This window comes from Martes martes, assembly GCF_963455335.1.
Source record: "Martes martes genome assembly, chromosome: 10".
NCBI classification, from domain to species: domain Eukaryota; kingdom Metazoa; phylum Chordata; class Mammalia; order Carnivora; family Mustelidae; genus Martes; species Martes martes.
This window is the reverse complement of record NC_137898.1, coordinates 17,289,485-17,302,771: the sequence shown is the minus strand read 5'-3', so window position 1 is coordinate 17,302,771 and position 13,287 is coordinate 17,289,485. Positions and strand designations below refer to the sequence as shown.

At 41.1% G+C, this 13,287-nt stretch overlaps 1 protein-coding gene across 1 annotated transcript; it reads left to right on the top strand.

The window, feature by feature from the left end:
• Window positions 1-2,233: 2,233 nt before the first annotated feature.
• On the top strand, window positions 2,234-3,166 carry LOC308350259 (olfactory receptor 4C46-like; the record flags this gene model as incomplete). Its single annotated transcript, XM_080815395.1, has 1 exon — window positions 2,234-3,166. One exon carries the CDS (start codon window positions 2,234-2,236, stop codon window positions 3,164-3,166), a length of 933 nt encoding a protein of 310 aa, XP_080671521.1.
• Between the last annotated feature and the right edge of the window lie 10,121 nt (window positions 3,167-13,287).

Here is a 13,287-nt window from a genome sequence, read left to right as displayed (position 1 = left end):
TTTGCTATTTTCTGTCTCTACTTACTAGAATATAAGCTTCAGGAAAGTAGAGACATTATCTGCTTTTTTTCCCTAGAGTGTTAGGCATATAATAGACCATGAGTATTTTGATGTGAACTTATCAGCAAATGATTAAATAAACCACAAAATTATATTGCACTATACAATCCTCCCCTACATCACACACACACACACACACACACTCACACACACACTCACACACACACATACAACAGGACCAGATTGATAGGATTTTTTCAGCAGGTTCCTTTCATTGTGGCTGCTACTCATATGATACTCATATTAGCTATGTTTGGTTGGGACTGAAATTGGGAAGCTAACAAAAAAAAATTTCAATAACATATTTTCTTTCTATTTTACTTCAAAGCAAGTTTTAAAGAAGATTTTTACAAATTGATTAAGCAGAAACAAATCTCCAAGAGAATAAAACAGAAAAACCCATGGTGAAAGAACACAGAGGATAAGAACATCTGGATCTCTAGAAGACTTTTAGTTTATCTCTCCTAAATATAATGGTTGCTCTTCTCTTATCCACAGGCAAAACAATTTTTAAAAACATGAAACCATGACTCTCAAAGAAATATAAAATGAACACATGACAAAGGTTTTATTTAGTTAATTCATTAATGAGGAAACTGGTAAGATTATATTCAGACTAAAGGAAACTCCAAAATAACATCCTTTCATTATTCAATTAGGGATGTGTAATTAATTTACAAATAAATGCAAAACTGGCTTGATCTGTAATGATCAGGGAAATCAATCACCTTTCCATCAAACAGCATTTGTATGTCTATGGACCAGAGTTGTTAGCATTATTATCAGTTTTATAAATTTAAGGAGTTGTTGAATAGCTGAAGACAGCAAAAGGCATACATACTTTAGAAACATATAATCCCCCAAAGAGTGTCATAGATCACATGTAGACTTCAACTGAAAATGTCCAGTAATCTTTAGGTTACATTTCTTTCTTACACTATGTTTTTTTTCTGACAAAAGTTAACCTTACTTAGTAGCTGCACATCAAAAGAAGTAGGGATGTTTTATAAATAAAATACATTTATATAAAAGGAAAACTCTTTCTTTCTTTTTTTTTTACAAAGGAAAGAACACAAATTTTCTGCATCCATTGGAGCCCTGAAACAGCAAACTTAAAATGAGAGATTTAGAAGGGCTTAATTATGTTTACTTACCAGGGTGTAGGTAAGACATGGAAAACCAGTAAGACATGATAAAGCCATTATCACTGTTAGACCTGAGAGAACAAGGGGTAAGAGTGATCACAGGAACCCAGAAGTTCCGTCCCAAAGTGTTGTGTCTCGTTAGTCACCCACTGGTTGACAGACCATAGGAGGGAACCAGGACAGTGAATACCCTGAAATCCTTTTCTTCCCACCTGTCTTACATTCCACTGGTACTATCTGTTGGCCAGATGTAAGAGAGAACTGGTTGAAGGGGACCGGGGAAAGCAGTCACCCAGGGTGTACACACTGAGAATAGACCTGAAGGGGTGGAAAGAATACATCTAGTTCCTGTTCCAACTGTGTATTCCACTTTTTCTCCCATGTAAGGGAGTAAACACTTTCATTTAGGGAGTTAGGAGGAAAAAAGAAAACAGGAAAAATAAGTAAGGAGTCTTCCAACTGATTAATTTATATAATACTTAAATACAACTATGGGTCAGACACTTACTGAACAAAGTGCTGGGGATAAAGAGGTGAACAAGACAGATACAGGTCTACTCTGCCACTTACTTGAAGGGTTTTTAAATGAAAAAAAAAAAGGCCAAATTACACTTACCCTGTATATTAAACCAAGAGTTGTACAAATAGTCTTTGAAAAAATATTTAATGAACAGTTCTTAACATTTCTTATTAGCTGAGAAACAATCAAGTTAATTATATGGTGAGTTAGTTACAACGGTCACTGAGGTTGTGCTAGTGGGTATCTGGATGCCCTCTAGGACAGCCTCAGTGACCGTTTGTAAGGTGATGAACCTTGTAAGAAGCTGAGTTAGCTCAAAAATTCACTCTTTTTATAAAATAGAAAAAGGATGTTTCGTCTCTTGGTACACCATGAAAAAATAGCTTATTTTATTAAAATGTTTTGGTCTTGTCGAAAAATCCAAAATATAAAGTTCTCATCATTTGAATTTGGAGATCTTGTTTTTGCAGGTTAATTCTGCACTCCTGAGTCTATCATCAGGATTGAAATGAAAGAAGACAGGATGAATGTGACTGAATTCATTCTAATGGGACTTACCCAGGATCGCCCAACGCAGAGAATTCTATTTCTGGTGTTACTTATCACCTACATTGTCACTGTCACAGGCAACCTACTCATTGTGGTTACAATCATTGGCAGCCAGGCTTTGCACTCCCCAATGTATTTCTTCCTGGCCTTCTTGTCTTTGATAGATGCATGCTATTCCTCTTCCATAATCCCTAAAATGCTAGCCGATCTGCTCTCTGATTCAAAATCTGTTTCCTTCAGTGGCTGCATGACGCAGCTCTTTATAGAACATTTTTTAGGAGCTTCAGAGATTGTCCTCCTTGTGGTCATGGCGTATGACCGCTATGTAGCCATCTGTAGACCTCTGCACTATATGTCCATCATGAACCACCGCACATGCTGCCTCCTCGTGGGTGTGTGTTGGGCAGTAGGTTTTCTCCACTCCATCGGACAGATTCTGGTTACTTTCTGGCTCCCATTCTGTGGTCCCAATATCATGGATCACTTCACGTGTGACATTTTCCCCCTGATACAACTTGCCTGCACTGACACCTTCCTTGTTGGTCTCTTGGTTGCTGCCAATGGTGGGGTAATCCCTGTGATCACCTTTGTGATGTTATTGGTATCCTATGTGGTCATCCTGTGCTCCTTGAAGACTCACAGCTCTGCAGGGAGGAAAAAGGCCCTCTCTACCTGTGGTTCCCACATCACAGTAGTTGTCTTGTTCTTCGTGCCCTGTATTTTTATGTATCTGCGACCAGTAGCTACTTTTCCCATGGATAAAGCCATAGCTGTATTCTATACTCTTGTTACTCCCATGTTAAACCCTGTCATCTACACAGTCAGGAATACAGAGGTAAAAAATGCCATTAGAATGTTATTAAACAGGAATGCAATTTCAAATGATAAGTGACCCAATACAGAGATTTTATTTCTATCATGATCTTTACATTTTTGTATTACTTTAAGGCACTTCCCATACCTCCCGTGTGAGACAACCCCTCTGCAAGGTAGGTATTATTATGATTATTGCTGTTTTACAGAGGAAGGGAAATAAAATTCAAAAACATTAACTAAGTAGCCCAATGTCAGACAGAGCTAGTGTGTGGATCTGCTTTTTTCTAAACCCAAATCCGATGATCTCTCAACCATTTCAAAGAATATTAGGGGAAAAAAGGGCAGCAATTCATCAGAACCTTTCTTGTTTTGTAACAAACTTAAAAACATGCCTTTCTAATCACAGAGTTGTATAATGGCTCGTGTATGGGGGGGCTGTAACACTTGAGGGGTGGGCCCACCCCCTGAAGAGAGCAGGGGGGGTGGCGAGCCACCTTCCCCACGGGCCTTCCCAGCTGTCCCGGAGCTGGTCGCGGGGGGGGGGGCGGGGGGGAGGGGGGTTGGTTTTCCATGCGCCACCCCGTGACCAAAGCACAGCAAAGTGAGCGCACGGGTCAGCAGCGATGTCAGGCACCCACCCGACCTGTCTTGAAACACGGACCAAGGAGTCTAACACGTGTGCGAGTCAGGGGCTCCCACGAAAGCCGCCCTGGCGCAATGAAGGTGAAGTCCGGCGCTGCTCGCCAGCCAAGGTGGGATCCTGAGGCCTCTCCAGGCCCCCGGGGGCGCACCAGCGGGCCCGACTCGCCTGCCATACCGGGGAGGTGGAGCATGAGCGCATGAGTTAGGACCCGAAAGATGGTGAACTGTGCCTTGGTAGGGCGAAGACAGAGGAAACTCTGGTGGAGGTCCGTAGGGGTCCTGACGTGCAAATCAGTCTGACCTGGGTATAGGGGCGAAAGACTAATCGAACCATCTAGTAGCTGGTTCCCTCCGAAGTTTCCCTCAGTATAGCTGGCCCCCAACAATGTAAGGGCTTACTTAATCAGAGGGAGCCATATTGTTGCAGTGAACTTAGATTGACCCTGCCGCTCCCGGAAGAACTTCCTTGCAAAGCCTAGATGGAGGGGCGGGTCAGGCCAGGTGAAGACATCCAATCAGAGGGGCACACATATATCTATTAGGGTAAATTGAAATTCGGTTGGCCGCCCATGTGTAACCTAGCAGTTTTCTTTGTATTGCAATCTCATTGCCTACCTGTGTATAGCCCAGCTAAAAGTGCCTCTATAAAAGCTGGTTTGCAAGGCTAGTAGCGGGGAGTAAGAGCTGTCCCCCAGAGGAGTAAGAGCTGTGAGCCTCGCCGGGAGCGGTCTCACCGGAGCAGTAAGAGCTGTAAGAGTCATCGGGGGCAGTGAGACCGCTGGATCAGTGAGAGCTGTAAGAGCTGTCAGTAAGAGCTGTCAGTAAGAGCACTCAGTAAGAGCAGTAAGAGTCGTCAGGAGTGCTTGCCAGAGCAGCCTCCTTCTGGGGAGTGGCCTTGCCAGAGCAGCCTCCTTCAGGGGAGTGGCCTCGTCTGGGAAGCAGCCTCGTCCAGAGTGGCCTCCTCCAGAGCGGCTTCATTGGAGAGCGGCCTCATCCAGAGCAGCCTTGTCCAGAGTATCCTTCTGGGGAGCAGCCATGTCGGGGTCGTCATCATCATCTCTTAGTAAGAGACAGCCCTTACAAGTCGGTTTGATTTTCGATGCTTGGCGCGAAATAAAGCTTTGCTTGACCTTCGCTTTGTATCAGTCTCTCTCCTTTGATCACGGACCCTAACATATATAAGCAGTGGGTACTCAGAAAGCTGTGTTGTCCTATAACCTATTGGTTATAGGACAGTGTGGAATATAATTTGGAAAGAGGATACTTGCCAAGACCCTTTTGGCACACAGTTGATATACCTAATGTTTAAAGTTATTTTGCAGTTTCTTGTTCTGTTGAGTACAAGTTGTCAGGAATTATAAAAATTAATGGTATTTAAAATGATGTAGAAAATTTTAAGTGTTTTCACATGGTCATACCTTATAAAATTGAATTATATTCTTTTTACTTTACAGAAAAAAAGTGGAAAACCAGAAGGTTTAAATAAGTAGACCCTACAACATATAAGCCAGCCTTGAGCCCAAATATTCTTACTCCCCATCCTGTGATCTTCTCATTAAATAGGAGCTTGGACTGGTATTTGATTATGATTTGGTCTATAAAAATATTTTTTTAGTGTATGTCATAGGATAGACACTTTATTAGAGTAATAATTATTAATACAATCAAATGCAAGTGTTTCTCAAAACACACAATAAAACATATTTAAAAAAACTTTTACTATTAAAAATCTGGCTTTACTTTTAGTTCTTTGAGACTGGAATCATCTCTGGAAACTGCTTTAGAAGGTCATTTATAGGGGAACCTGGGTGGCTCAGTGGGTTAAAGCCTCTGCCTTCGGCTCAGGTCATGATCCCAGGGTCCTGGGATCAAGCCCTGCATCGGGCTCTCTGCTCAGCAGGGAGCCTGCTTCCCCCTCTCTCTCTGCCTGCCTCTCTTCCTACTTGGGACCTCTCTCTGTCTGTCAAATAAATAAATAAAAAAAAATCTTAAAAAAAAATAAAGGTCATTTATAAGGGATACAAAAACAGGAATCATTGCAATTGACGAAGAAACTATTTCTTAGCAAAACAACTTATATGACTTTGTTGTGAATCAATTTTGGCTCTTTTTAAAAATAAAGTCTGTTAAAAAAAAGTCTGTCCCTAAATACAATTGCATATGCATGTCATAAATGTGTAATAGCTTCCTCTTTTTTAAAAAAAATATTTTATTTATTATTTTAGAATGAGATAGAAAGTGTGAGCAGGGGGAGGGGCAGAGGCAGAGAGAGAGTCTCAAGGAGACTCCACACCGAGCATGGAGCCCAGTGTGGGACTCAGGTTAATGATCCTAAGATCATGACCTGAGCCCAAATCAAGAGTTGGACCTTCAAACAACTGAGCCACCCTGGTGCCCGTGTAATTTTTTCTTTTGGACAGGAAGTTCCAGCCTCCTACCTCACATGGATACCATATGCTTTATTGACAAAATCAATCAATTGCATGATGTGAAAATATTTAACAAGCATATTATGGTTAAGAAAATGTAGAGCAAAAACCTTATCTTCATGATCAGGAGACATGATCTTATTTCTCACTATGCCATCATCCCTTTCCATGATGCAACCCAGTTCTCCCTATTTCTACCAGTAGTTTACTTAGTTAATTTAGAAGGTGTTTCCAAGTTCTGTTATTCTGCTTACGTCAATATTTTTATTCTTATAAATACTGTTAATTTGCTTCTACTTCAGTTAGAAGAAGTAAAATTGGAAAGGTTATGAGAACAGAGCTCATCTCGTGTAATTTTTCCATTACCGATAAGTAACTTAGAAGATATCCTTCTGGGCTGAAAGGGTCTGTGGATCGGTCTAAGACAATATGAGTTCTGCTACTTTGAGAACATGTCCTTCTCCCTACTGAAATGTGTGAAGTTGCCCACAAGAAGAATACTTTGGTAGGTATCTGATTTTTATGAAACTAGTCCCTGAGCTAGTCAAACATCACATCATCCCTCAACTCGTTTCTGGCCAGCTATGATGTGATCTATATTTAATTTCTTTTTCATTCTGGTTTACCCTTCTAGACTGAAACTCTGTGTTGCTATCTCTCAAGGGTTACCAACCAGTCTGTCTTCGGATTTGTATTCTGGAAATAGACTTTCTTGGGATAGCTCCAGTAACTTATCTTTTGAACAATTACCTTCATGGCTAAGTCTCACTGGTTTAGATTTACCTTCATTTCATGCTACTTTTGTCCTTGAGGGGGATAGAGTAGACAGGTGTAGAGGTTCTAATGCAATCACCGACCACTGTAGCTAGGTAGAGGCTGGATGACCACTTAATGGACAATATGAATGGATTGCAATCTTTCCTGATGTTGAGTATGATGTCTGTTTAAATACATGCTAATTCTCTGATCTGGCTCTGGATTTCATTCAAAAGTTGAAAGACAAGTTCAAGACATCTTCTCAGATGATATTTCAGTAAAATGTGTTTTCCTTATAGCTTTTAGGTTTCCATCCTCATTCAAACTTTCTTTGGCATCTGCCATCACAAATATTATCGTAGCACTGTAATACTCAAGTGTCCAATGACCCCGGGTTTAGTTGGTCTCAGTTATTATCATAAACTGTTCTCCTCATGACACATGTTGCTCGTAGTGGCCACATTCTCTTGAGCCAATCAGATTTATGTACAATTTCTTTTTTTTTTTTTACCTTTTTTTTTTAATTAAATTTTTTATTTATTTTCAGCGTAACAGTATTCATTGTTTTTTCACCACACCCAGTGCTCCATGCAATCCGTGCCCTCCCCAATACCCACCACCTGGTTCCCCCACCCTCCCACCCCGCCCCTTCAAAACCCTCAGGTTGTTTTTCAGAGTCCATAGTCTCTCATGGTTCACCTCCCCTTCCAATTTCCCTCAACTCCCTTCTCCTCTCCATCTACCCTTGTCCTCTATATTATTTGTTATGCTCCACCAATAAGTGAAACCATATGATACTTGACTTTCTCTGCTTGACTTATTTCACTCAGCATAATCTCTTCCAGTCCTGTCCATGTTGCTACAAAAGTTGGGTATTCGTCCTTTCTGATGGAGGCATAATACTCCATAGTGTATATGGACCACATCTTCCTTATCCATTCATCCGTTGAAGGGCATCTTGGTTCTTTCCACAGTTTGGCGACCGTGGCCATTGCTGCTATAAACATTGGGGTACAGATGGCCCTTCTTTTCACTACATCTGTATCTTTGGGGTAAATACCCAGCAGTGCAATTGCAGGGTCATAGGGAAGCTCTATTTTTAATTTCCTGAGGAATCTCCACACTGTTCTCCAAAGTGGCTGCATCAGTTTGCATTCCCACCAACAGTGTAAGAGGGTTCCCCTTTCTCCACATCCTCTCCAACACACGTTGTTTCCTGTCTTGCTAATTTTGGCCATTCTAACTGGTGTAAGGTGGTATCTCAATGTGGTTTTGATTTGAATCTCCCTGATGGCTAGTGATGATGAACATTTTTTCATGTGTCTGGTAGCCATTTGTATGTCTTCATTGGAGAAGTGTCTGTTCATATCTTCTGCCCATTTTTTAATATGATTATCTGTTTTGTGTGTGTTGAGTTTGAGGAGTTCTTTATAGATCCTGGATATCAACCTTTTATCTGTACTGTCATTTGCAAATATCTTCTCCCATTCCGTGGGTTGCCTCTTTGTTTTGATGACTGTTTCTTTTGCTGTGCAGAAGCTTTTTATCTTGATGAAGTCCCAGAAGTTCATCTTTGCCTTTGTTTCCTTCGCCTTTGGAGACATATCTTGAAAGAAGTTGCTGTGGGTGATATCAAAGAGGTTACTGCCTATGTTCTCCTAGAGGATTCTGATGGATTCCTGTCTCACGTTGAGGTCTTTTATCCATTTCGAGTTTATCTTTGTGTACGGTGTAAGAGAATGGTCAAGTTTCATTCTTCTACATATAGCTGTCCAGTTTTCCCAGCACCATTTATTGAAGAGACTGTCTTTTTTCCACTGGATATTTTTTCCTGTTTTGTCAAAGATTATTTGACCATAGAGTTGAGGGTCCATATCTGGGCTCTCTACTCTGTTCCACTGGTCCATGTGTCTGTTTTTATGCCAGTACCATGCTGTCTTGGTGATCACAGCTTTGTAGTAAAGCTTGAAATCAGGTAACGTGATGCCACCAGTTTCATTTTTGTTTTTCAACATTTCCTTAGCAATTCGGGGTCTCTTCTGATTCCATACAAATTTTAGTATTATTTGCTCCAGCTCTTTGAAAAATACTGGTGGAATTTTGATTGGAATGGCATTAAAAGTATAGATTGCTCTGGGCAGTATAGACATTTTAACGATGTTTATTCTTCCGATCCAAGAGCATGGAATGGTCTTCCATCTTTTTGTGTCTTCTTCAATTTCTTTTAGGAGTGTTCTGTAGTTCCTCGAGTACAGATCATTAACCTCTTTGGTTAGGTTTATTCCGAGGTATCTTATGGTTTTTGGTGCTATAGTAAATGGAATTGATTCTCTAATTTGCCTTTCTGTATTTTCATTGTTAGTGTATAAGAAAGCCACTGATTTCTGGACATTGACTTTGTATCCTGCTACATTACTGAATTGCTGTATGAGTTCTAGTAGTTTGGGGGTGGAGTCTTTTGGGTTTTCCATATAAAGAATCATGTCATCTGCGAAGAGAGAGAGTTTGACTTCTTCCTTGCCAATTTGGATACCTTTTATTTCTCTTTGTTGTCTGATTGCTGTTGCTAGGTTCAAAATGGGTCTCTTGTAGACAACATATGGATGGGTCCTGTCGTTTTATCCAATCTGCAACCCTGTGTCGTTTTATGGGTGCATTTAGGCCATTCACATTGAGAGTGATTATTGAGAGATACGTTTTTATTGACATTGTGTTATCTTTGAAGTCTTTCTTTCTGTCGATTGTCTCTATATTTCTGTTCAATGCTATTCTTAGGATTTTTCCTCCTTTATAGAACCCCCCTTAATATTTCCTGCAGTGTCGGCTTGGTGGTTGCATAGTCTTTTAAGCCTTGCCGGTCTTGGAAACTCTTTATCTCTCCATCCATTTTGAATGTCAGTCTTGCTGGATAAAGTATTCTTGGCTGCATGTTCTTCTCATTTAGTGCCCTGAATATATCTTGCCAGCCCTTTCTGGCTTTCCAGGTCTCTGTGGACATGTCTGACGTTATTCTGATGGGCTTTCCTCTGTACGTAAGTAGCTTCTTTGTCCTAGCGGCATTCAAGAGATTGTATCTACAATTATGATTCCTCAATTTTACTATGAGGTGCCTGGATGTTTTTTTTTTGAATTTATAATCTTGGGGGGAGACCTTTCTGCCTCTAGTACATGAACACTTGTTCCATTCGCAAGATTTGGAAAATTTTCATGAAGAACTTGTTCCACTATATCTTCTAGACTTCTTTCTTTCTCCTCCCCTTCAGGGATTCCAATAATTCTGACGTTGGAATGTTTCATGGCATCATTTATTTCCCTGATTCTGATTTCGTGGCTTCTAATCTGTTTGTTCCAGGCTTCCTCCTGATCCTTTCTCTCTATCTGTTTGTCCTCCCGATCACTAATTCTATCTTCTGTCTCAGTTACCCTAGCTTTTAGAGAATTTAGATTAGATTGGAACTCATTGAGAGCATTGTGAACCTCATCCCTGGTGGCCTTCAGCTCTGCCCTAACATTATGAACGTCATCCCTCGTCGCTTTCAATTCTGCCCTAATCAATTCCATTTGGTCATCCATGGCTTTCTCCAACCTAGCTATTGCCTGGATAATTGTTAGCCTGAATTCTCTTTCTGACATATTGTCTATGTTGATAGCCATTAGCTCTGTTGCAGAAGGCCCATCCGCTGTATTTTTCTTCTGTTGGGGATTCCTCCTCCTAGTCATTTTGGTGAGAGATGACTGGACAGATGTAGCTGGATGTATCAACCGTGGTGCCGTCAAGGTGCACCCTGGAACGCTTCTGAGCACTCAGGATTCCCCACCCAAACGAGAGAAAAAAGAAAAGAAAAAGAAACGAGAGAGAGAGAGAGAGAGGAAAAAAAGGGAAGATAAAAGAGAAAGTTCAGCCCAAATGGGCCCCAGGGCAAGATTTATGATGTATACAAACATAAACAGACAAACAAAAAGACTGATAAAAGTATATGATGAGAGAATATATATATATATATATATATATATATATATATATATATATAGGCAAAAAAAGGAGGAGCCTTGTCAAGAAGAACCCCAAGTATAAGATTTATATACTATCAGGACAAACATAAATACACAGAGACACTGGCAGAAGAAAAAGATGGGAGCATGGTTATAGATTCTCGGTGTGGGCGAGGAAGGTTATTTTGATTCTTCCTGGATGTATCTTGATATCTTTGTTAAAGGACTCAACTTTCCTAAGAAAAAGGGGGATTAAAAATTGGTTCACCTATAGGGGTAGCATTGCTTGGAGAAAGGGGGTTACCTTGAAGTTTAACTCTATATGAATATTAGAAAATAAAAATAAAAAAATAATAAACTGGACTAAACTAAATTAAAAATTTTTTTAAAAATTAAGAAAATGGAAAAGCAAAAGAAAAACACATGTGTATGTATCAAAAAATTCAGGTTAGAAGTTTATCATGGAATTTGATGTACTGGACATCTCACTGTGATGGTGAATAGGTTAAAAAATTATCTATATAAAAAAAGAAAAAAAAATGAACCAGAATAGTGGGAAAGAATTAAAAATAAAAGTTGTATCTATGAAGTAGTGGTGGTTGTTCTCTTGTAGTCTTTTTTTTTTTTTTCTTTCCTGATTTGTTTTCTGGGGGAGGGGGCTGCCACGTGGGTTTTCAGTCAATGATGTTCCCTGAGTTAAGTCCTCCTGACCCCCTCAAGGGGGTGGGCTCTGAGAAAAACAGTTTTTTCAGGTTTTTGTTCTCTGGAGGTTTTTATGTTTGTTCACTTCTTTTCTCTCGCCTTGACAGCTTTTGATGGTTTTTGGAGGTTTAGAGGAAAGAAAACTGTACCCCAACCTCCCTCTCAGAGAGAAGCCTCAGTCTGCTCCCCTGCAGGTGCTGCAGCCGCTGGGCCGCTGGCAGAGCAGGTTCTGAGTCGCGGTGCCTGGGGACGCAGGATCTCCTGCTTGTAGGCAAAACCAAGGCAGCTGTGGCTGTCTGGGCAGCTCCAGAGCGCCAGAGAGGTTCCAAGCAGCGATCGCACACTGAGATTTTCCCGCTGGCTGGGGCTAAGAGCGCCGGGCTTGCGCGCACCTCTCCCAGGGGAGGGTTTGGGGCCTCCAGCTCTATCAGCTATCGCCGCATGGGTCTATCGCCGCGTGGGTCCGAGAACACCAGGCTGGGCGTTCGTGCACCTCTCTCATGGGAGGGTGAGGCACGCGCCCATCTTCAGTAAGGTGCGCGTTCTGCCGTCTGGTGTGGCTCCCAGCCCCTCACGGGAGCCGGACTCCACCCGTTCTCAGGCGCACTGGCGGCTCCGGGACAAAGACCAGGTTTCTCCGCCGCACTCTCTGGCTCAGCGCCAGGGGAGACTGCCCTGGGTCTGGGGACTTAAGCCCCTATCCCTAGCCTCCCCGATTCCCACAATTTCCCCACGCGATCGTTTGCTATTTTGAGTGCTTTCAACAAGACTCCAAGTTAATGCTGGTCCCCAGATGCAGGGCACTCTCGTATTGGGGTATTATATTCCAATCGGTCGCCTCTGGTGGCTCCCTCCCCCTTTTGTTTATCTTCCGATATCAGTCCGACGTTCCCACTCCACTTTACCTGCCCACTGGCGTCTTCTGGCCCCCGTAGAGATCCAGACGTGTATAATTCTGATCTCAGGCTGATTTCATGGGTGATCGGAGTTCTTTGGTAGGTAATCAGCTCACTTTAGGGTACAGGTTGAAAAGGCGCCTCCTCCTACTTCCCCGCCATCTTGTCTCCCCCCTATGTACAATTTCTTTTTCTTTTAATAAGGGAAACATATTTGAACAAGGGTGAATGTGGTTCTACATAGGAATATTTCTGAATTGAATTGAATTAAATTTGTTTAAAAATCATTCCAAAAATTAATATTTATTTCTCTTAGTATATAATTGTATTATAAATCACAGTTGATGGCAGCATAAACGTGTCATGACACTTTAGTTGTAAAACAATAATTTAGGAATTAGGATCCTGAGCCAAGATTTAGAGGCCTGGCTTCTTTCTTTGCCTCGGTGAATAGCATTCTCAGTTCCTGTCTTATAATTCCTTGTTATGAACTGTGAATTCAGATGCATATTTCTTTTCCCTTTCATAGGGAATCATGGGTATATCAGAGGTATATCAGAGATTAAGTTTAAGTGACTGAAATAAATGCATTTTATCATCTGTGACTTGATTCATAGAATGGAATTATTTTCATTATTATGTTAATCTAATTTCAGAATTGGCCCAAGTAACAACTGCTTTGAAGAAGTAAGCTTTAGCTGGTTTGAAGAGTCAATATTATAATGGGGTTCATAATTATCACTTAATGTACATCTTTAAATAATATTTAAAAATTATTA